At 54.0% G+C, this 23,195-nt stretch overlaps 6 protein-coding genes across 6 annotated transcripts; 2 read left to right on the top strand and 4 right to left on the bottom strand.

The window, feature by feature from the left end:
- Nucleotides 1-185: 185 nt before the first annotated feature.
- On the bottom strand, nucleotides 186-2,224 carry EV422DRAFT_580579 (eukaryotic translation initiation factor 3 subunit D; the record flags this gene model as incomplete). Its single annotated transcript, XM_053073342.1, has 3 exons — nucleotides 186-284; nucleotides 357-1,401; nucleotides 1,635-2,224. The coding sequence occupies 3 exons, from the start codon at nucleotides 2,222-2,224 to the stop codon at nucleotides 186-188; spliced, it is 1,734 nt and encodes a 577-aa protein (XP_052922701.1).
- A 361-nt stretch (nucleotides 2,225-2,585) lies between these two features.
- On the bottom strand, nucleotides 2,586-3,844 carry EV422DRAFT_213854 (uncharacterized protein). Its single transcript, XM_053065407.1, has 2 exons — nucleotides 3,361-3,844; nucleotides 2,586-3,270 (listed from the first exon to the last, which is right to left on the bottom strand). The coding sequence occupies exons 1-2, from the start codon at nucleotides 3,773-3,775 to the stop codon at nucleotides 2,708-2,710; spliced, it is 978 nt and encodes a 325-aa protein (XP_052922700.1). The 5' UTR covers nucleotides 3,776-3,844; the 3' UTR covers nucleotides 2,586-2,707.
- Nucleotides 3,845-3,889: 45 nt separating this feature from the next.
- EV422DRAFT_213800 (Urb2/Npa2 family-domain-containing protein) lies at nucleotides 3,890-9,182 on the top strand. The gene is made up of 3 exons (XM_053065406.1): nucleotides 3,890-4,212; nucleotides 4,286-8,399; nucleotides 8,472-9,182. The coding sequence occupies exons 1-3, from the start codon at nucleotides 4,004-4,006 to the stop codon at nucleotides 9,069-9,071; spliced, it is 4,923 nt and encodes a 1,640-aa protein (XP_052922699.1). The 5' UTR covers nucleotides 3,890-4,003; the 3' UTR covers nucleotides 9,072-9,182.
- Nucleotides 9,183-9,292: 110 nt separating this feature from the next.
- Nucleotides 9,293-10,477, bottom strand: EV422DRAFT_570493 (DHHC palmitoyltransferase-domain-containing protein; the record flags this gene model as incomplete). Its single annotated transcript, XM_053072884.1, has 2 exons — nucleotides 9,293-9,457; nucleotides 9,527-10,477. The coding sequence occupies 2 exons, from the start codon at nucleotides 10,475-10,477 to the stop codon at nucleotides 9,293-9,295; spliced, it is 1,116 nt and encodes a 371-aa protein (XP_052922698.1).
- Nucleotides 10,478-11,047: 570 nt separating this feature from the next.
- EV422DRAFT_570492 (uncharacterized protein) lies at nucleotides 11,048-12,338 on the top strand (the record flags this gene model as incomplete). Its single annotated transcript, XM_053072883.1, has 4 exons — nucleotides 11,048-11,098; nucleotides 11,443-11,558; nucleotides 11,700-11,790; nucleotides 11,997-12,338. The coding sequence occupies 4 exons, from the start codon at nucleotides 11,048-11,050 to the stop codon at nucleotides 12,336-12,338; spliced, it is 600 nt and encodes a 199-aa protein (XP_052922697.1).
- Nucleotides 12,339-12,933: 595 nt separating this feature from the next.
- Nucleotides 12,934-14,670, bottom strand: EV422DRAFT_570491 (uncharacterized protein; the record flags this gene model as incomplete). Its single annotated transcript, XM_053072882.1, has 4 exons — nucleotides 12,934-13,214; nucleotides 13,297-13,457; nucleotides 13,526-13,982; nucleotides 14,370-14,670. The coding sequence occupies 4 exons, from the start codon at nucleotides 14,668-14,670 to the stop codon at nucleotides 12,934-12,936; spliced, it is 1,200 nt and encodes a 399-aa protein (XP_052922696.1).
- Between the last annotated feature and the right edge of the window lie 8,525 nt (nucleotides 14,671-23,195).

Below are 23,195 nucleotides of genomic sequence, written 5' to 3'. Positions count from 1 at the left end.
AGCCAGCACGCCATGCGAATCAAACGCTCAATCATCAAATGGTATATAAAATATATAACACTAACATCGCATATCGCACACATGCTGATCTAATGAGAACAAATGAGTAAAAGTGGGTGAGCTAGGTACAGGGTTGTTGGAGAGTGGGGTCGATTTCGCAGATGAAGATGTGAGATTCAGAACCTCTACTGGTCAGCGTCCTCCGGCATCTCGCTATCGTCCTCGTCGCCGCCTTCGTCTTCCTCGAAGGTGTCTTCCGGGACGGACCAGAGGTGGAGAACAGCCTATGATAAGAGATTTGATTAGGTCAAATGTCGGGTAAAACCATTGAGCGGCACACAAAGGGCAAATCATACCTTGTTAGGGTCCTTGACCAGCACATACTTTCCGTCCTGCAGGGTGTTGATGCACAGGTCGACGAACATCTTAAGGATACCCCATCCGTTGCCAACGTTCAAGTTCATCTGGGCCGCAAGGTCCTTTGGCTTGAACGTGTTGGTGCCGAGGATGACGTGGCGGGTCCTGTCCTTTGGCGTAGCTCGCGACACAAAACCAAGACGGAGCTGATCGACACCGGCAAGGATGGATTCGGTGGTCCATCGGGCGAGCTTGTTTCCGTTGTTCTTGATCTCAGTGGCCATGACGGCACCGCGCTGGGAGTCGAGCTTCTGGCGCCAGTCAGGTGCGCCGGAGCCGGCGTTTTTCGAGTCGAACTCGTTCAGGGCCTTGACGTTGACGAAGAGGGTCTCATTGGCCGGGTGGACTTCCGTGCGCAGTTTCGTTGGTCCCGAGGTGGCTGCCGTTTGTTGGACGGCGCCGGGAGTGTGCAAGAGGGCATCGATTTGGGTACGGGCGACGAGGGTGATGTCGTTACCGAGGTTCCACCGACGGTACCTGTACGCGACGGGTGCCAGTGGCTCGGACGTGCTGTTGTCGTCGAAGGGGTTGGGTTTCGGCAGAGATGCGCGCTCGTTCTCCTTGAGAACTTGTTGGGAAAAGTTGCGGTTGATGTAGGTGGCTTCCATTGAGAGGGCTTGTGGAGAGTTGATGTTTTCCTTCTCAGGTGCCTCCATTGGTGGGTCAGCAGCGTTCTCGTTGACACTGACGAAGTCAAACACACCCCCATCACGCTTGTCAAGGAAGATCTTGTTGTCTTGCTTGTTGATGATGATATCCCAAGAGTACACGGAGCGAGTAGCGCACATGATGGTCGCCAGGACGTTGTCTGTCGCGTAAACCGTGACTCCTTCCGACCGGGTCTTCGCATCGCCCAAAAGAACCGGGTCGTCACTGGCAGTGGAGTTAAGGAAGCTGCGGTCGATTTGCTGCAGAGCCTTTTCGGACTTCGCGTTCATGCGGTCGAACGATTTGTCGATGTAGTGCAGTTGACCGTGAGCAGAGCTGGAAATTTGTAACGATACAGAAATCGTCAGTGCACGTTCATGTTATGGATCGTGGTGAATGGGTGCCAGTAATTCGGGGGTTCAGTCAGACAGTGTGAATACAGTTGTGCCTCCAGCATTCGTCAAGCACATAATTAAAAGTCATCCTTCTTTTTCTCCCTTCCTCGCGATTCGAGTGGAAACAATATTCTGCGGGGTTCGAAATTCAACTTCCATGCTTGATCAACTTACATGTCTTGTGGTTCGTCCACCTCGTAGTACAGCTTGTTCATACGAGGGAAGTCCAGGTCTTCCAACAACTTCCACTCGGGACCAGCCACAACACTGGATTCCCGAACGCGAGCAGGCTTGTCGTTATAACCGCCATACCGCCTCTTTGGTCCTGCGGGATGTGGTCCACGACGGTCGTCTCTCCTGCCACCAGCGGCGCCTCCACGGCCTCCCGCTTGCCATCCTCCGCGACCTCCACCACGTCCACCACGCGCAGATTTGAATCCGGGCTTCTTCTGGACGGTTGTTTGACGGTCGACGACGGAGAAGGTGGCCTCATCGTCAGCGGCAACGGTGTATGCGAAAAGTGATGAGAGTCCGCTTCCGAATGCCTCTTGGGCACCAAAGCGACGTCTGTTGTTTTCGAAGCGGCGGTCCTGGTACCCATCGGCGGGCGCTGTCCAGTCGGCAATTTTGCCTAGACGGTCAGCCTTGGAGTATGGCGCATATGGAACGTGCAAAAGCTCGTCCGGGAAGTTCGACGGTCCCCATCCCTTTGGGTTGTCAACAACCTCCGGGAGGACAAATCGAGGTGCTTCGCCAACGGTCATTGTGTCGATTCGAAAGATCCAACAAGCCACAGGTGTATGTGGGGGTCACTCAAACCCAAACGGCTATACAAAGCGACGCAGCTAGTTGTTGTTCGACGTCGAGTCAACGAGTCGTGGGAGGGAAAATGGGCCGTTTGTCCCTTCGGAGATCACCTCGAGAAGCACCGAGTGAAATTGCCGTTGTGGGGTTGGGCAAGAAAAGCTGTGGCGCAGCACGTGGCTTGACGTGGCGCGGTCCCAATATTCACTTACGCATCCAGACTGGGGAGGCGACCATCCACACTGCACAGTGTGGACATTCAACTATACTGTGTCTACGGGCCGGCTGCTTCCAGATTCACTCAATGTTGATGATCTTGTGCTTGAATATGTGAACTGATAATGTTAATTTAGATAAAGTTCTTGTATCTACGTATAAGCTAACGGTGATGGGGTAACCGGTATCGGGGTGTCGTTGGCTATCTTAATCGCTATGGACTGCTCCTACGCATCAGCTTCCTCCTCCTTCTGCTGCTGTTGCTGCAGGAGTTTCCTTCGTTCCTTCCTATTCTTCGGTGCCTGCTGAGGAGCAGGTTTTGGAGGAGGAACGTAATCCTCTCGCGGGATATCAAGGCGCTCCTCGGCACCAGCTTCAGCCCCATCCAAGAAGAAATCATCATCTCCACCCTCCTGCTCTTCACCAGCTTTCTTTCCTTCGTCTCCGGAACTGCCATCTTCGTCCTCACTCTGTTCGCCTGCGCCCTCCGCTTCAAAGACATCCTTCTCTCTGATCACGATGGGCTCCGTTCCCTTGTCAAGCCGTTCTCTGATAGCCTCCAATATCTTCGCCCTCTTCACATCCGAAGGCGTGTCCGTCGTTGTTTCCTTCGGAAACAGGGCTATGTACTTCATGTCCAGTGGGTAGTATTTCACGTATGCTGCGTTCGTCTCGTAGGTTCTAAGTTCCGCCAGGATCTGCTGATGTTCGTCCGAGCCCTCTTCCGAATCATCTACTTCGGCAAGCTCTTTTTGGAGGGACGCTATTTTGCGATCGCATTTCTTCTGCTCTGGAAGGTCATTCACGGTAAACCACAGTTTAGAGGGACCAAACTTGACGAGTTCAATGCACCTCCGACTAAATGACTCCCAAGACATACCGACAAAGCGAAGGTATTTGTACTTCGCTTTCAGAGCTTCCTCCTTGCTCCGTTGGTGTTGCTCCTCCACCTTCAAGTTCAGCGCCTTCACCCTCCGTTGCAGCTCCTTTTCCTGAGTCGCGGTCAAATTAGGCCGTCGCAAGGTTCTTTGAGCGTCCCGTATTTGCTTCTTCAGCTTTGCGAGAGACGCTTCAGCTGTATCGCCTTCCTTCGCTCCCTGCTGTTTCAGGTGATGGCCGTACTTGCGAGCCAATGGGTTCGGGTGCTTGTGGTGGGACTTTTTGCTTCGGGCTTCATTTGAGGCTGCTCCCGCGGCGGCCACGGCTTGTTGTGATCCTCTTTGACCGGCGGGCCTGGCTTTTTTCGCTGAAGGCCCGCCAGCAACCTCCTCCGAAGCGTGTCGTTTTGGCGGCATCGCTCTTGCGGTTGTTCGAGTTGTCGGCAGCTGGGGGTTGAAATGCCCGAGCGTGAGTCTGAGCGTGAGTGGGCCGTGCCGGAAAACGCAGGCGAGAAATGAACGCGTTTGCTTTTTTCGTTTCCACAGTTTGCAGAAATAACGAAAGAGGCTATAAAATTCGGCCAACAGGATAGGGAGGCAACGTTGCAGCGGCGCAAGTCATAGGGCGGACGAAAAACTAGGAATATGGCGAAGGCGGTTGCGGAGGAGCAGGCGACTTCCGCCGAGGCAGTGACAAAGCTCCTGAGGGATGCCTCACGGAGTTCCCCTGAACGACTGGCCACTGCGAAGAACCTCTGGGAGCACACAATAACTTTCGTTCCGGGGAAAGATGACCTCCTATTGGATTGGACGACTTCGGAGATGTTCAATGGGATCAAGAAGAAGGAGTTGGGGTACGTCCGGCAGCAAGTGGAAGTTAGCTTTTGTAACAAGCGTCGAGCGCTAACGAGGTGTTCACTTTCGCAGGAAGCAGCAGGAGTGCCCTCACTTGCATATCCCTTTCTGGAACTTCCTTCACTCGCTATTAGAACACTTTGCGGCGCAGAAACGCAAACTGCAGAAACTGGGCAACTGGGCGGCAGGGGCCTCGGCGGCGTCGACACCACTGAGAACGTACAACGTCAGAACTCGGATGATGGATGTCTTCATAGCGCTGCTGGATGATGTTGCGGACTTGGAGGAGTCAGATGCGGAAAGCTTGGACTCTCCCTCCACGTTCGAACTCTTGCGTCTGGGCCTCGAGAATCTGCAGTTGTTGGCGAGTGAACTCCCGGAGGTGTTGCGTCCCACGCTAGACCTGCACGTCTCCTTGACGAATTCTGCGATACGATTGTTCCTCCTGGCGAGAAGGAACTCGGGGGAGGACCAGACATCGTCTTCGCTAGCACTCGAGAGCGCGTCGGCTGCCTTCTTGGCGAGGGCATTGAAGGAGCTTACAAGCTCTGCCGTGCAGTATCCCAATCAGAAGAAGGTCTTCACAACTTGCATCGGCAAGCTGCTACTGCCGCTGTTTGCACTGCATAAGAACCTATCAGCAAGGCCGGTGCATTCTGCAGTTCCCACGAGCGATTTGCTGTCGAGTGCTCGAATCCTTGTACAGCGAACCCTATTCCACAAGGACCATCTGCCGGAGTTCGCTACTGTCCTTGATCAGCTGTTCGAGAAGAAAGGTGTCAATCTAGAGAAAGCTGGGTATCCGAAGCAGCTGCTGGACCACATTCGGAAACTTCTGGAAGGGAATGAATTAGACGCCGATGCCACGATGGAGGCACTCCCGCTACTTTTCAAACTCTTTGCCGACTCATGCGAGCGCTACTCGAGTCTCCGAACCAGCAGCGTACCTCCCTCCTTTGCTCTCTTCTATCAGCTACAGAAATTGATCTTCGAGGGCATACCCGCGGGGACGGAATACGACGCAACAATCTCCGATCGCGTGCAGAGGATACTCACCGTCTCCGTGACCCTATTAGAGTCCTTCGCGGACTGCAACGTGTACCGATCGACCAACGACGCCTCCTCCAAAAGACAGTTGAGCTACTTCCAAACCCTGTTCGGCAAGCTCTACGAACTCATTGCGCGTCTGCCGCCTTCGCATCACGGGCAAGTCTTCCGTGGATGGGGTGTACTGCTGCTGTTGGACTACGGGATCATTGAGACGCACATTCGCGACATTTGGCCACATGTGCTCTCACCTGCAGACGAAGCCCGAGACTCTGCATCATCGTTCATATGCGTCATTTTGGCGACGTTTACGAAAGCGAGGAGTCTGAATATTCTAATTGAGGACTATCTTCGTGCTATTCGCACGCTCCAGTTAGATAGCGGTCAAGGTGCTGACCGCATCGTGTTCTCATCTTCGGCGGTATTTGATGAGCTGGCGCGGTGCAGCGAACGATTACTGCCAGTGCAGGCCATTGAGCTGATTCGAATGATAGCCGATACCCTCATGCAACAGTACCTTCCATCGACACAAGACCAGCCGCCAACCAAAAAACGGAAGACAGGGAAGGGTTCGAAAGCGGTGGCGGAGAAAAAAGCACTGGACGGGTCCGGCAGATCGGCTGAACTGCCGGTATCGCTACTGTGCACGATCCTGCAGCACTCACAAATATCCCAAGGGCAACGAGCGGCATACGACCAGATCGTCGCGGAATTGCATCTCAACTTCATACAGAGGATGCTGAGCTCATCCGGCGACTACGAGCTCTATCCAGCCCTCTCCCTCCAACTGACGTTGGTGAAGTACGCACCCGATTACTGGGGTCAGCATATCAGCACCGCCGGTGTGACCCGGATGATGGAAAGGCTGCGACCACTCTCAAAACAGCATCCCAAGATAGCGTATCTGAAGGACGACATTGCCTTGTGCCATGTTGATCGTATTGCGAGCACCTGTGTTGATCCGCTAGGAGTCGCGGGATGTGACGATATCGTGCGGGAGATCATCGCGGAGTATGCCGAACTCAGCCGCCGGGCCAAGTTCCATCGCCCTAAGGGTGCATCGTGGGACGGGCGCGTGTCATCCATCACGGAGGAAAACGCTGTAGTTGCGCTCTGGGGCGTTATTGCGAACCATCTTCCGGCAATCAGCCGGTTGGCAGGAGAAGAGGACGTCAAGTTCGCCGTGAATACCATCCTAAATTCACTTGAACACACTGAGGAGAATTCCGCCTTGGGACCTTCGCAACATTCAATGCGATCCGTCTCGTTCGAGTTACTGCGAAGCACAGCGTTCTACGAGCTTCGAGCGATCAGGAACATCCTGGTTCCCGGACTAATCAAGCGCATTCAAACGGTCTTCGCCGATCCCTCAACCGATATGGATTTCTTGGTTGCGCTGGGCGGAGCTGTCGAATTTGGGAGCGGTCAGCGGAGCGAGGAGGAGGCTCTGCAGTACTTGCAGAATGTCTTGTCCGTCAAGTCTCCACTCGTCGACGACCCGGAACGCTATGTAAAGGAGGCTCTTCCGCTAGTTACAGCGCTGTCCGCACTGCCGTCGTCGTATTTCAGTGTTGCGGAGCGGGATGCAATGATTTTCATTGCCATAAATCTGGAACTCCCGCTTTCCGTTGCAGTTTTGCAAAAGCCGACGTACGAGCGAGAACAACCGACAAAGACGGCTATTGCATACATCGGCTTATGTCGATCTTTGCTATATCGCTACATGCGCGCACGTGAAGACCGGGCTGTCAATCTGTTCTCTCCCACGATGCTGAGAGTATATCTCATGTCTGCAACTGCTTATCGCGCTTCGGATTTGCAACACGGCATGGACAATGTTGTTAAGACGACGTTCATGATAGAGGAGCTAGTCTGCCGAAAAGCGTTACAACGCGGATCCACACCACAAGCTAAAGGACCCACCGCAACCGAGTACCTCGAGGCAGTAAAAGCGGCATGGAAATCCACATACGATGACATGGAGAAATTCAACTTGGCAGCACATGTCATGCGACCGATCCTCTCGTGGCTCGAAGCCCGCAAGAAACGATCAGCAAAGAGCGATGCCCCGCTCGCGAACGCAGAGACGGACAGTGGGCTTTCGGCACTCGTGCAGGGCTTTGAGGCAGAGGTGTTCAAGACCATGGGCGCGTTGACCATTCCCTCGGAAGACGATATGGAGGTTGATCGCCCACCGCTCAATGTGGAGGGATGCAAGACCGCGCGAGCGGCTCTTGAGGTGTTCCAGTTGGTGCTTAAGTATCATCATTTTGAGGGTGATGCGCATGGGGATAAGCTGATGATGTTCCTTGCGCCGTTGCTTACTGGGGCGATGCAATTGTTGCGTGCTTCACCGACCGAGGCGGTTGGCGACCTGGCCTTGCATGCACAGATCACTCTGCTGGTCGCCGACCTGCTCGCTGTGTTCTCTGCCAACATCAAGGAGTTGACCAGCTTTGGTACGAGCGACGCTATCCGGTCGATCTGTCAGCTTCTGGAGTTCATCATGGGTACAGCGTCGACCTCAGCATCGCAGGCAGATGAGGCCATCGAGACGTGCGCTAAATGTCTGGGGTCGTTGGTACGTGAAACATCGAAAGAGCAGTACCTTGCTCTGACGGCATACTTCCTGGACAAACTGGAACGCGAGCCATCTCGGATATCTGTGTTCGTGGCAGACAACGACGCTCCAGTCCGTGCGGCCGCCGACTCCCTCCCGCTAATCAAAGCAGTCCACCTCATCCTCACCGGCGAGAACCGGGCCGTAGGCCGAAGCGTCGTCAAAAAAGCCCTGCCAAACCTTCTCGCCAAACTCGCTCAGGTGCTGCAGGTAACAACCTCCTTCCCAACAGCGATGGAAATCCTCCACCTGCTGACGCGGGCAAGCATGGACAAGTATCTGAAGATGCGGCACTCGGACGTCGCGTTCATTCTTGGCGCTGTTGCCGCTATTACGGCCAACTCGTCGGGGTTGAGAGATGCAATGCCGTTGCGGAAGGGTGGGGAGGCGGCGCCGAAGGAGGCGGTGGAGCTTTTTGATGCTGTGTATCGGCTGTTATTGGCGTTGTTGAAGTTCAGGAAGGAGCTTTTGGTTCCTGTCATTCCGAGCTTGATTGGGTTGATACGGGATTTGCTCATGGTGCGTAGCAGCCGATGCCTCGGATATTCTCATGAATCTATTGACTAACATCTGCCCAACTCTCCGATGTAGTGTTTCCGCAAGCGAACAGGAGGCGAAGTGAACGGACCGCGAACCGCTCGGCATCATGCCAAAAGCGACATACCCACAACGTGGGATGTAGCCCAACCCTTCACAACCACAACCCAGCTACCCAACGCATCGTCACTCACCGCCACAAGTGCACCCGCCAAACTAATCATCCAAATAGAAACCGTGTCCCTCCTCGCCCAATACGCACCCTTTCCCACCTCATCAGCATCTGACCTCTCCCGCATCCTCGTCGCCCTCGGCCAGAAAGCCCAGCTTTCCGAACGCGCCACAACATCCACCTCCGCAACTACAACAACAGCGTCAGCAGCAACCGCCGCCTCAGCAACCGTGAAACCCATCATGAAGCACGCCCCGTTCCTGCTCTCCACCATCCTGCACATCCAAGCCTCCGTGCGCCCCTTTCCTGCAGATGTCAAGGCGGCGCTTATGGAGGGGATCTACACGCTGCTGGATTTGTGTGGGGACCATGGACGGGAGGCTGTGCTTGCGGCGTTGGACCCGCATGGAGGGAGTAGGCCGTTGTTGAAGGCTATGGTTGCGGATTGGGAGGCACATCATCGGTATACCGGAAAGATTTGAGGTGACCTGCACGCCTCTGCCCAGCTGAGCGAGCATGTTGATTGTGGGATGAGCTATATACAGATTATGGCTGCACACCTTTTTGCGCCTAGGTTACGTCAAGATACCACGGCCGGCGTACTCTTGCACGTCAAAGTGATGCAGGCGTTTGCTAGCTAGATAGATTAGATAGAATGATGCCCAACGGGCGAGTATCTCCTCACTCTAACATGTCAACGACATCACGGATAATAATCGACATCCATAGCCCTTTGCATATGCAGGCCGTCGCCCTGGGCCGGGATAGGGATGGGGAGAAGGACGGTCCACCATTTGTACCGTGGGCCGATGTTGAAGAAGTTTGCAAAATTCCGACGAGGGCCCATGTCGTATTCGTTGTAGAATATCTGATGGAACCGGAATGTGAGAACACATGTCCCCGATTGGCATAACGCCCAGACAGCAGGCCAACATACCTCTCCACAGGCCTTTGCCTCATACGCCTCGTACTGATTCGAATAGTACTCGATCGTAGTCTGTGCCGTCGCAACGAGGAATGTATGCCAGGCCAAAAACCCGCCCATCGCAATAGCGATCGCAACAGCCAGCACAAACGAAAACACAAAGCCCATGCGCGCCTCCTCAAATGGCCAGTTAAACTTCCCAAAATCCAAGATCTCGTACCGAAACATGCTGACCGATATCGCGGTGTAGTAGACGCACGCGAGGAACATGTAGAGAAGGAAGAGGTAGAAGTAGCGGTGGTTGTGGTACCCGACGCAGTTGTGGATCCAGGGGCAGTGGTGGTCCATCTTGAGGACGCAGGATTGGCAGACGCTGCAGTGATGTGCTCGGTCGGGCTTCCAGTTGTGGCATTTTTTGCAGTGCCGCTTTCGTGGTCGGTGCTCGTCTTGCCGAGGTGTGCTGCTGCTGACTGTACTTGCTGCGACTGGGGATATTCCGGATGATGTCGTCCTCCCTTGTAACCCCACGCCGTCCCCGACCGCTGTACTCGATGAGGCATTGTCCGATCGCAGTAAGAGCTCCGTATCCGTCCCACTCGTCACATCTATCCTAAAATCATCGTTGCTCGCCCCTCCCTCCGCACCCCGCTCCTGCTGCACGTTCTTCTCCGGCCGATATGGCGGACTCCCCGGTTTCACTCGTATACACTGAGTATAGTGAAACGCCAAGCACACCAACAGGTACATCGCCCATATGACATTAGCAGCTTTCAGTGTCGGGTGAGTGGTGTCCGCGGGGAAAAGGTACGGGAGGTTAACGGTGAAATATATGTAAGCTACGCCGGAGACCAGTGACACTGCTATCAGAATGAAGGCGGGCCCGGCGACCCAGACGAAGCCGTTGAAGCAATTGTAGGCACAGGCTTCGAGCCGGTGGACGGCCGAATGCCATAGGATTCGCATAACGGCGTGCGGTGACGGCGGAATTCGTTGTTTCTTGTTTCTCAGAGGGCGGAGTGTCGCTGACGGCGAGTACACTGTATGTAGATCAGGCAGACAGCTGTGCCAACGGGACGGTGCTTGACTGCTAGCCTTTCAACTGCTTCTGAAGAGCCTCGACAGGAAGGAGCTACTTGTCTGTTCGGGCTAGCAGCTCACCGGCCGTGGGCTTTTGTGCGAATTCGTTGGACCTTACTGTACTGTATGTACGCGTGAGGAAAGTAAGGAAGGCACTTCGCCCTTTTCGCCAACTTCACCAACGACAAAAACCATCAACGAAGTCTCCGGAGTCTTTCTTCGTCATTCACAATATTTATCGCGTGAGGAAAGTAAGGAAGGCACTTCGCCCTTTTCGCCAACTTCACCAACGACAAAAACCATCAACGAAGTCTCCGGAGTCTTTCTTCGTCATTCACAATATTTATCAACCACGCCGGCACCGGTCTCACAGCATACAGGGCCTTGTCTTGCACTCCACCAAAATCGAACTCCAACTTCCGACTGGCGAGCAAATTTTCGAAAAGCATAGCAATCATGGCATCGAAAGAAGTGAAAGCGCTCTCAACGAGTGTACTAGCGCTCAAGGTACGGCCGAGCGTTTTGAGGAGGGGTAGAGCATGTATCGAAGTGCGACATTTCCGTGGGCATTGCGGGGGAGGTCATACAGACGAGGGGCACCTGTGATTGGGTTGGAAACCGAGCTGTCGAGCGGGACAGGAACGGTTGAGCCATAGCGAGCCCCGCTGTCTGTCAATGGGAGAGTACTCCCGAAGATAGAGGAGCAGGAGCGATAAGAAGACGCCTGGGGCGGAGACTGCCTGTTCCCTCCTGGGACAAGATCATGTCCGGCATTTGGCGAATACCCGAAGTATCGACGACCCGTACGACAACGATCTCTAACCGCCACGCTTCCTTCTTACCTTGATTAGTTCATGCACCGCGCGGAGGAAGCGAAAGTGCGGCAAAAGCTCGAAGAGGAGCAGAAACAGGCCGCGAAGGAGGCGCAGTGGGTGCTTGAAGGGTTTGGGTTTGATGAGCGGGATAGGTATGTCCGAAAATGCAGAGACGGGGGAGACGGCTGTGCGAGGGCTGGGATGGTTGATGCGGGACGGCCATCTGGAATTTGAACGGGCTTTGGGCGAACCGCTGGGTAGGGGACTTACCTGGTCTCTGCATCCATCAACAGCGTGCAGTTCGATTACGATAATAGCCACGTCCCGTTCATGGAATCCAGCTTTGGCCGCAAGTCCTTTGGAAGTTTCAATAAGGAGATTGAGGTATGTTGTCTGTCATTTCTATGTGTTGATTGTGCTTCCCGGGCGAATGCAGGTCCCGCTCTGGCTACTGGTGTTCAGTGTTCAGTGTGGGAAGCGACGATGAGAAAAGGGCGGTGGATGCCGCAACGGATCAATTGACCGATTGAACGCTCTGCTTTCACGATCGCATCTTTGAACGAGCCGCTAACCCCCTCCCCCCCAACCAGAAACTAGACGAAGAAGCAACCAAATCCGCCCGCCTAAAACGCGCGCAAGAAGTCGAAGGCCGCGAATCCGTCTCGGCACAAGAAATGGTCGACCGGTTCCAAACAATAGGCGCCTCCAAATCCAGTAAACGCAAACGGCCCGCCTCCGCCCAATCCGAAAGCGGTGACACCCCCCCCACCGGCAAACGGGCAGCAACGACGACGACGAACGCGGCGCGAGAGGGACCGGGGACGGCGACGCGGTTCAGGGGAAGTGCGAAACGGGCCGAGGAGGCGAGGGTACGGGGGGAGGTGGAGGACTTGAGTGGGGGGAAGAAGGCGGGGTTTTTGAGGCCGGAGTGATGTGGACTGTGGATGGTGGGCCTTCATGGATCACCCGCAGTTCCCACGATCCCCATAGAGCCCGAGACGAGGTGTGGATGCAGAGATCCCCCCAGCTCTTGCATCCATATCGGGGTTTTCGTCTCTGCATGTCCGGCTTCTATGTCGCTTCATGGTTCTTCCCCCAACCAATCAACCTGTTCTTTTCAGAACAATCGTCTGATTTCCATCCCTCCTGTACATAGATTATGTTCCCCTTTTTACGTCGTCGTACGTCCCCATGTAATTTATTTCTCGTTTCGCAAGATTCTCTTTGACAAGTAGTGGACTCGGATTGCGTGGGTCACAGGGACGGGCCGACTGAGAAAACCGGAATGTACTGATATGCACAACAAGGAAAAAGAAATCTATAAACAAAGGTAACGGTACTGACTGTTTTCTTACGCCGCAGATCCGAACATGGGAGAAGGGGGTGGAAAGTGTCTATGTACTGATTTGTAAAATGTCTTGGTGCCTTCTGGAAGATCTAGAATATACTAGCGCCCGAAACAAAATCTTGCGTTCGTCGTGATGAAATACGCCGAAGGGAACCCAACCGAACCCGGTTTCACACGCCTCACACCAACGCCATAACCGCCACCAACCCGGCCACAACCGCCACCGTCACCCGCCTCCAAACCGCCACCCCAACCCCCGTACCAAGCGCCCCACTCGCAACATCCGTCGGGTTCGCCCTATACTCCGGCAACGGCGGCAGCGCCTGCCCCGGCTGCACGTTCATGTAGGGCGCGATGTTGTAGCACTCGCCGATGGGTTTGAGTTTCAACGGGAAGGCGGGACCCATGGATTCGATTCTGGAGAGGAGATTTATGGCGATTGTTGAGGTGTTTGGGTTGACTTTTTGGCGCAGGATTTGAAAAAACATGGGAGTTAGATGAGCGGTGTGGGATGTGGGAGAGGGACGGGGAAGGGGACTTACTGTCGTGCTCCAGGGAAATGAACCCGGGCTGCTCGACGAACCACTTTTCAACTTCGGTGACCACTGAGGCCATGTCCGCGGCACTCGAGACGTGCTCGGCGTCTCGAGTGTCGCGGTACAGGTTGTTGAGCGGCTCAGTTGTCCAAATGACGTTAAGATATCTGGGAATGCAGAGTGTAAGCGGAGTCTATAGATGAAGCCAATACAAGCAGCGGTTCGAAAAACGTACCCTAACGCCGAAATGATTCCCCGGACCCGATCATCCACATCGCCGTACGGCGGACGGAAAAACCGCGGCACAACACCGAGAATAGAGTAGATCTTCGCTTCAGTGTACAGAATCTCCGCGACAATCTGCGCATTCGTGAGGGTTGTCAGCGGGTGATGCGTCCATGTGTGGACGGCGATCTCATGTCCTTCGCTGAAAGCCCTGCGCAATTCCCCTGGAGCGTTGGAGACAGCAGAGCCGGCTACGAAGAAGGTGGCTTTGGCGCCGAGGCGCCCTAGTATGTCCGTGATATTCCGCGTCGCGACGTTGTCGGCGGTGGCGACTGTTGGTCCGTCGTCGTAGGTTAAACCCCATACGTTTTGGCCTTTGCAGCGGACAATGTCCGGTTGGTAGTAGGAGGTGGCGGTCGTGCGAATGCAGTTGTTGCTGGGCCACCAGCAGGCGGCTTGTGCTTGGGCTAAGAAAAGAAGATGAGGCGGCGTGAGCGAAAGCCACTTTGAGCGACAGCAAACCATCACCCGTCAAACCAACGACCAACAACCATCAACCCATCGGACGAACAACCAAAACCCATCGACCATCAACCATCAACCATCGACGAATCGTCATCGATAATCGACCATTGCGGTGGGCGGAGCGTAGCTCGCTTCGCTCGCTAAAAGATCTGACGTTCGCTGAGGCTCGCAAACCAGAAGGCGTTCGCTCGTTGTGGTACAACACCCACGGTCGTTTCGCTCGCGGCTCGCATAGCTCACGCCTCTAGCATTGCTAGGCCCACGGCCCAGTTGGGGCTCGCCATTGCTGGCCTTCTCCTATGGCTCGGAACTATCGCACGGAAACTTACTAGAATTGAGGTTCACAGTCATTCCCGCAGGCAATTCAGAGGGGGTACACCCAGGGTAAGTGGTGTTTGAGTAATTGTGGAATTCGGCGACGGGCAAGGCAAGGATATTTTCGGGAACGGCGGCCTGAACCTTCTTCATTCCGTCGAGAATGAGGGGAGCCTCCAAGAGTCTTCCAGTGATGAACTGGTTCTGGTCCTGACTGGGCCATTCTGTGGGCATGAAAGGGTACTTTTGGGCTGCGACGAGGTTTGCGGTTGTGGCGACAAGGACGGCCAGGGTTGCAGTTAGTTTGGCGGCCATTGTTGCAAGTGCCGGTCGGTGAGCGTATCGAGTATGGTGGTGACTTTCCGATGACGAGGGCCTGCCTGAGTGTTGCTGGCCGGGTGGGTGTTGTTGCTGGCCTGTTTGTGTAAATGAAGCCTTCAATTGCGAGTGGGAAAAAGTGCACTTTTTGGGCATCCCCTTTGGAGTGCGGTCTGGGGTGGCGGCGACCTTCCGTGCATCCGTCCGCTCGATTTCCAGCCTCATGCATGGATGGGGGCGAGGGTGATAACGATCCGTCAACTTGTTTTCATATAGTACAGTACTGTATGTGTTTCACCGCCCCCCTCCAGCAAACGCGTTGTCATCTTTGTTGCTTCCATCCCCGCTGACATAAGATGGATTCAGTCTTCACGTAATCACTGCTTCACGTAAGCACCCTCGCAACGCGCAAACGCGTTGGACGCGAGCGACCTCCTTCAAAACCCATAGCTCCCAGCCACAGCAGGGGCATTGCAACCAGTGTTTCAAAAAGAGGGTTGGAAAAGCCAGACGCTTTATTATAGAGCAAGCAAACGAAGCTCTCGGTCAATAGAACGGCTGACACGGTTCGCGTAGAGTTGAGCTTTGCGCGGTAGCTTCTTTGGGGTTAGCTCGACCAGGCCTGGGCTCTCCTCCCATCCAAATTCTCATCGTTGTGCAACACATTACAATACACCTTCGGTTTGACACAGCCTCAAACTAGACCCAGACTGTCCATTGGCGTATGGTATGCCAGTACTGTTCTGAATGTACCTCCAGGGAGAAAAACAGTCGTTCGCCAATCCTCTCGGACGTTTTGTTAGCACACACGGTCTGCAAGCATGGTTTTTACAGGCCGCTTTTTGTGAGGGGGCCTGAGGGGATGAAACCCATGTGATGGAACGCTCTCTCGGACGCTCTTTTGACCACCTGTACCGTACAGTACACCCTTCTGGTACTACTGTAATTGCATTCTGACAACACTGGCGCTTTGGCACAGTTGAATATTGCTCTCCTTGCAGACGTGCAGGTAGCGAGTTCAATTCCCACTCCCAGACAACTGTGTAAGGCCCTGCTGCTTGTATTACGGCGGCTTGCCTACCCTTGCCGCTGGCCGGATTTGGAACCAATCTTTGGCCGCTCTATCCTGTGGCTTTCGACAATTTTCAATCACACCATCTTGCTGCTTTACAGCGAATATCGCATCCTCTTCCACTTTGATGGCAGGCGAATGGATGGAAAATGCCGGCGTCAATACGCTGATGCTGTTTTCCAGAAAACGGGCGCCCTCCGCACCTGTATCGGTTTTATCGATGGCACCGTGCGTCCAATCCCACGGCCAAAACAGGGGCAACGGCAATTTTACAACTGTCATAAGGGGGTGCATGCACTGAAATATCAGTCGGTTACAGCCCCCGACGGGCTGATCATTCATCTGAGCGGCCCATTCTTGGGGAAACGTGTAATGTGTGTTGGGTTGTCCGGTCTTATTGGAGAACGTGTTGAATTATTACTGGGAAGTAGCCGATGAAGAGTAGAACCATTAGTTGTCTTTTTGTATTACTTGTTGTATGTCTATATACTTCGGACTCTGGCGTCGGGGTCTTTGTCTCTCTGACCGTGACCAGACTGCTTACGCATCTGCTTACGCAATGACAGCAACTGACAGGATAGTTCGCATCTCTGCACAACACTCCCCCGACTCAAGCTGTCCAAAAGTCAGCCTGTCCAACTCCCGCTCATAGCTCCATTCCAATCAACAACACACTCTCTCTCTCCAACACCCAAATCCAACCAATCCATCAAGATGCCGAACGGTGGTCCAACTTGCCCAATCTGTATGGTCAACCCTGCCATCTACAACGGGCCGTGCGGGCACCTATTTTGCCGTACGTGCATCGTCCAGGAGATGGTGTCTCAATTGCACGCCCCACGCTGTGGCGTTTGTCGGTGAGTGGTGAGAGGAGGTAATTCAACTGATAAACGTGTATTGATTGCTTCTCTTAGAGCCCCGTGGCCAGTTTACTTAACCCGGGACCGGCACAATCGTCAGTGCTGCATGTGCGGCACTAATCCCATCTCGTGTCGCATGGTGATCTCGTGTGGCAACTGCACCATATGCAACTGATGCTCCATTTATCTTGTTCGGCATCCCCCGTCAAATCAAGTTCGGTGTCCGTCGTGTCATGTAGCTTTTGACGCTCCGCCGCTCACTTGGCTCCGAAGAGCCATTATTTAACAATACGGCGTGTAGTGTAGACTTTACTGTCGTAGCCCACATAATTCCCGTAAATAAACAAAGGCCGGTCTCGGAAGAGCTTTCGTTTGGATGTCCGCTATCATTTCTTTTGTTGAGATATACTGAATATCTAGCTTGCGTTCAGCTACAAGTTCCCGAATAAAGTGGTGTCGAACGTCAATGTGTTTCGTTTGCTGATGATCCACGGGATTGTTTGCAAGTTTGATGGCGGCTTGGTTTCAAACCATGCGTCTTGAGGTGGCTGCTCGACTGACAGGAAGGCGTCAGTACTTGTACTAGTCAGCCATCAATGGATTTTGGGGAGAAATTTGTCCCCCGCACGTCGAACCGGGAAGTGAAAATCGGGTAGATATGAAGTAGATGTGAAGTAGGGCGAAGTGGCCGTAAAATAAGCCATCACAGAGGCACCACTTGAAGCACGACTCGGCTGAAGGCGCGTACTATACGTATAATATACTATACTCTACCCCTATCACAACTAGGAGCTTGCATCTTTCGGCACAACACCGTTCTGCACCCCGTTCTGCACCTCCTCCTACGCCGACATCTCTGCACCTTCCATCCCGGCATCTGCATCTTCCATCTCTAGCACTTCGTCACATCCGTATACTGATGAGCATCACCATCGTGAAGAAACATGGCCAACACGATGCTCAGTGCGATGTTATGGCGGGCATTGACGGCGGTCTGCGGATTGACCCATGATTCGTAAACCTCACCCACGGCACCACGGGCAATGGCATCAGCCATCATGCACACAAATGTACCGCAGTTCTGGTCATCGGTCTGTCGAGGCGTGAAGAGGGTGTCAACCGTTGGTGTCAGTGTGTGATTGAGCGGGGCTTCAGTGGCCGTAATGTACCAATCCCACAAGAGGGAGCCGATATAGGCCATCTTATCAACGTAGTCGCCGTCATTCGGGCGAGGCTTTGAGTCAAATAAAACGAGGGATACGTTTTCGTGTCTGGTTAATGGCGAACCAGGGGGGCCCAGGGGTTTTGCGGACTTGGGCGCCGGCACCGCGACAAGTATTGCAAACAGGACCCAGTGCAGATTATCTGGGTTTGTTGGGAATAGCAGTATGTTGTACTCTGCAACATTGATCGACCGCTTAACATAAAACAAAAAAGGAAAGTTAGTTTAGTTAAGTACGGTACGGTTAAGTAACTTTTCTTACCGGAACAAGCCGAATAGGGACATTGGATCTCCGTGCCATTTTGACACTTTGGAGCCAAGTGGATCCGACGGCTAGCAGTGGCGGATAAATGGTTGGGTGCCGTGATGACCTGGCTTGTAACAACACGCACCACCTATATATCCAGACACAAGCATCAGTGAGTGACAACAATGACACACACTCGCACGGGAAAGCAGGAACAAACCTGTTGACAGCTTGATCGTTCAGCCAGCTATCGGTTTTCACAATCCGCCGAATGGTGGCGGGTTCAATGATCGACAACCCTGCCGGTATCCTCAGGTCTCCTTCTCCTTCCTTTCTGCCCCAACCGAGAGCCCACTGGCCCACCGGCATATTTTTGCTCCTGATTACACGTTGAAGGAAGATGAGATGCTTTTCATCCACCTTTGGCCACGGCTCGCCTTTCCACATTGCCGGCGGCCGGTTCCACCAACTGTCAACGACTATATTCATTGCGGAGGGGTCGGGGTTTAGCTCTTTGTTGTTGACACGCGCGTGCGTAGGAGATTCAGTAGTGGCGGCTGCGACGGGTTCGACTGGTTCGATGTTGGGCTCTGCCAAAGAGAGCTGAGCTGCCAAAGAGAGCTGAACTGCCAAGTCGTCTGTCTGGGTGCGGAGTGTGTTGATGGTCTCTGCCATTCGCGCGATGAAATCTAGCAGCCGCTTTTCATCATAGGTAGTCTTCATCATCTGTCGCGCCTGGTCCTCGTCAACTCCCTCAACTCCACCGCCGCCACTGCCACCGCCGCCGCCGCTGTCCGCCATGGTTTCAACTCCACTGCCGCTGTTATGAATGGGCGGAGCCGATGGAAATAGAGGCGACTTGTGGTGCAGGTTGTTGACAGGTAATGGTATTCAGACCGAAACAAGAACTAGAACAAGACTAGGAAGAACTGGTGTTGATCTGCTGGGGGATCAGGAAGTGGGGAGCTCAGGGGAGGCGGCTATTTATGTTTTTCTGGGAAGGCTGGGGAAGCGTGGGGAAGCAGAAGGGTACGGAATGAGAGGGAAGCCAAGAGAAGCGCCAAGGGTGGGGAAGCATAGAAACAGAAGACTGGGGATGGGGTGGCTACGCTGAGGCTGTGGGCGGGTACGTGGGGAAGTATGGAGAAGGGTTTGTGAGCGCCGAGTGTTGGGAGGTGTGGCTACGTGCGGCTGCGTGGAGAAATGAAGGCAGTGGCAGGTGTGGGGTAGCGCGGCTGCGTGCGGCTGCAAGGTTTGGCAGATGTCAGGTTTTGACAGGGAATTGACATTGACTGACTGTTGGGATGCTGTCATGAGGTAAGCGCATGGTATGGACGCGTCGTCCATAACATCACCCCCTCCTTTAGCCACGGCGTCCGGATGTTGTTTTGATGTTGGCAGGCTTTGGTCGGGGTTTGTCGGGGTACTTTTGGTGGAACTGGGCAACAAGCTCTTGACATCGGGCAAGGTGTTCCACTGGCTCCCATGTGTTCTCCGAGCTTGGCCAACCCTGCCACTTGATGAGGTACTGAAGGTGCGTGCGTCGAATACGGGAGTCAAGAATGTCTTCCACAATCCATTCCTCCTGTCCTCGACTTCTTCTGGTGGGGTGGGTTCTGGCTCAGTTCGCTCCGGAATGGTGAAACGTGGTTCAAGAAGGGAGACATGGAAGACGTTGTGAATTTTGTAGGATGGGGGAAGCTTGAGGCGATATGTGACCGAGTTGATCTTCTCCGTGATTGTGAAGGGGCCAATCTTACGGTGATCAAGTTTCTGGGAAGGTCGGAGAGTCTTGAGATTCCGTTGTAAGAGCCAGACACTGTCCCCAGGTTTCATGTCTGGGCCAGGTGCCCTCTTAGCATCGGCAAAGCGCTTCATGCGTCCTTGGGCCTCCTCGAGCTCAGTGGCAAGCTGTTCATGGATTTCCTTGAGATGGTTGGCACGAGCTTCGGCTGCAGGATTAAGGGATTCGGTTGTGGTGGCGGAAGCCAGACTGAATCGAGGATGGAACCCATAGTTGGCGTAGAAGGGGGTTGTCTGGGTGGCGGAGTGGATGGTGTTATTGTAAGAGAACTCAGCAGAAGACAAGAGTTCCTTCCAGTTATCTTGTTGATAGTTGCAAAAGCAGCGAAGGTATTGCTCAAGAATCTGATTGGTCCGCTCGGTTTGTCCATCGCTCTGGGGATGGAACGCCGATGAGAGGTTGACCTTGGTTCCCAGGAGAGCGAAGAGACGTTTCCAGAAGTGGGAGTTGAACTGTGGGCCACGGTCAGATACAATATCGTCGGGGAGTCCATGGAGCCGGATGACATGGTGCCAGATCAGATCTGCAGTTGACTCAGCGGTGGCAGTTTTCCTGCACGGTACAAAGTGCGCCATCTTGGTGAACCGGCAGATGACAACAAGCACAGAATCAACCCCATCACTGGCGGGTAGATCCGTGATGAAGTCCATGGAAACTGACCCCCAGGGGCGGTCAGGGACCTGCAGGGGTTGGAGGAGACCGTAGGGCTTGTGTCTGCTGGTCTTGGCTTGAGCACATACGTCGCAGGACCTGATGTAGGACTTGACAAAACGCCATTGGCTAGGCCACCAGTAGTTGCGTGAGATGAGCTCCAGGGTCTTTGACATGCCGTAGTGTCCTGCCAAACGCGTGTCATGCATGTCCCGGCAGATCTCAGCACGGAGCTTGTTGGTGGGGACATAGACAAGGTTGTCGTACAGCAGAACCCCATTTTCCTCGGAGAATCGCTTTATCCGTTCTTGGTCTTCTTGAGATTGCTGGGCAATGGGGGCCCTAAGCTGTCGCCGGATGGTTTGCGCAAACACATCGGATGCCAGGGCAGCTTTGATTTGGTCAAGGAGCGAGGAGTCCAGTGGGGTCAGATAAGTGGCGGCCAGGCGGAGATGGTCAGGGGTGAGGATCGTGGTTTCCTGGGAGCGGAATGCTTCTTCCCCCTCCCTTAGCTCGTATTCAGAGCGACGAGAGAGGGCGTCAGCTTGGTGTTGCTGGGTACCAGGGCGGTATGTGATGACAAAGTCAAAATCAGCAAAGAAGATTGACCAGCGGGATTGGTGGCGGTTGAGGGTACGGGTAGTCATGAAGTACTGGAGGTTCTTGTGGTCACAGTAAACGATGACCTTGTGGCGGGCACCAATGAGGTGGTGTCGCCATTGAGCAAATGAGTCTTGGATAGCCAGGAGTTCCTTGTCGTAGATCTCATAGTTGATTTCCTCAGGAGTAAATTTGGGGGAGTGAAAGGCCACGGGGTGGAGTTGATCTGTGTCATCGGGTTGAAGGAGGACGGCGCCAAGGGCAAAGTCGGAGGCATCGGATTCGACAATGAAGGGCTTGTCAGGGTCGGGGTGAGTCAGGATAGGTGCGGAGGTGAAGGCTTTCTTGAGGGTTTCAAAAGCTAGGTGTGCAGCGTGGGTCCATTTGAATGGCAAGTCTTTGCGAGTGAGCGTGGTCAGGGGTGCAACGATCGCAGAGTACCCTTTGATGAATCGCCGGTAGAAGTTGGCAAAACCAAGGAAGCGCTGGATGCCTTTGACATTCGTCGGGGGTTCCCATTCGGTAATGGCAGCCGTCTTCTTTGGGTCCATGGAAATGCCTTGCTGGGAGATAATAAACCCCAGGAACTCAACAGAGTCCTGGTTGAATTCGCATTTTTCCGGTTTCGCATACAGCCCGTGCTGGCGGAGTCGTGAGAGCACCTCTCGGACGTGGTTGGGGTGGTCTTCTGGGTTTTTTGAGAAGATCAGAATGTCGTCAAGGTAGACCACAACAAAAACGTCGAGAATGTCACGGAATATGTCGTTCATGAGGTGTTGGAATACTCCAGGGGCATTGGTGAGCCCAAACGGCATGACATTATACTCGAATAGGCCGTAGCGACATCGGAACGCTGTCTTCCATTCATCCCCTGGCCGGATCCGAAGAAGGTTGTAGGCTCCCCGGAGGTCAATCTTGGTGAGCCGGCGTGCCCCTCGAAGACGATCCATGATGCTGTTAATCAAGGGCAAGGGATAGCGATTCTTGATGGTGATATTGTTGAGTCCACGATAGTCGACGCACAGACGGAGGGAACCGTCCTTTTTCTTGACAAAGAGGATTGGGGCACCGGCGGGAGACTTGGAGTGCTTTATGAACCCCTTAGCTAGGTTCTCTTCAAGGTAGTCACAGAGTGCCTGCATTTCAGGCTCGCTGAGACTATAGATCGGGCCGAACGGTGGCTGTTTGCCCTCTTCTAAGTCGATGGGACAGTCGTAGGGTCGGTGCTCTGGGAGGGTATCCGCGTTCTTCTTGGCGAAGACGTCCGCAAAATCTTGGTATTCTTCAGGAATGATGGCCTTCGGATCTTTTGGAGGAGTGGTCGCCAGGGCTTGGGAATCTGACTTGGTCGGATTGGCGTAGGCAATGAATGCCTGGTCATGCCTTGCCGCCACACGGAAAGCTGGGGCGCTGATAAACGATACGTGGATCGGTGTGGGTGCTGGGTCCAGTGTGTTGGGTGTCTGGGCTAGGGAGACTGAAATCTCGTCTTGATGGATACGGATCAGAGGTTCAGGGGTTCTTGAGGGCTTCGGGCTAGGTTCTGTTGGCAGGGCATCCCAGGAGGCGTATTGTCCAAAACCGCAATGGCAGCGGACGCAAAGAGTGCGAGTCTTCCAGTGTAGCTCCACATCATGGAGCTCAAACCAGGGAAGCCCCAGGATGATTGGCGCATGCGGGGAACATGTCACATGGAATACCACCTCCTCAAAATGGTCGTTGACCCACATGCCCAAAGGTTGGGTGTGATGGGTAATGGAGCCCGCATGGCTGGGACGTCCGTCAACCAGTTCAAGCGCAATGGGGTCCTCCTTCTTGACAAGTGGGATGCGGTGCTTGCGGGCATAACTTTCGTCGATGAAGCACGACATCGCACCGGTGTCAAGTAGTGCTGAAAGCTGAACTGGAGCTCACTGGGCCGATATCTGCAGGGTAACAGGGTACTCGAATGGTGGGGATGGGCCCAAAATCCGCATGGGTGAGGGTATCTCAGATCAGAGATTGACATTGTTGGTGGTCAGGAGAAGGGTGTTGCTGGAGATGCCAGGATCGGAGCAAGGTTTTGT

This window comes from Fimicolochytrium jonesii, assembly GCF_025526975.1.
Source record: "Fimicolochytrium jonesii strain JEL569 chromosome Unknown EV422scaffold_26, whole genome shotgun sequence".
NCBI lineage: Eukaryota > Fungi > Chytridiomycota > Chytridiomycetes > Spizellomycetales > Powellomycetaceae > Fimicolochytrium > Fimicolochytrium jonesii.
This window is presented reverse-complemented; position numbering and strand designations above follow the sequence as displayed.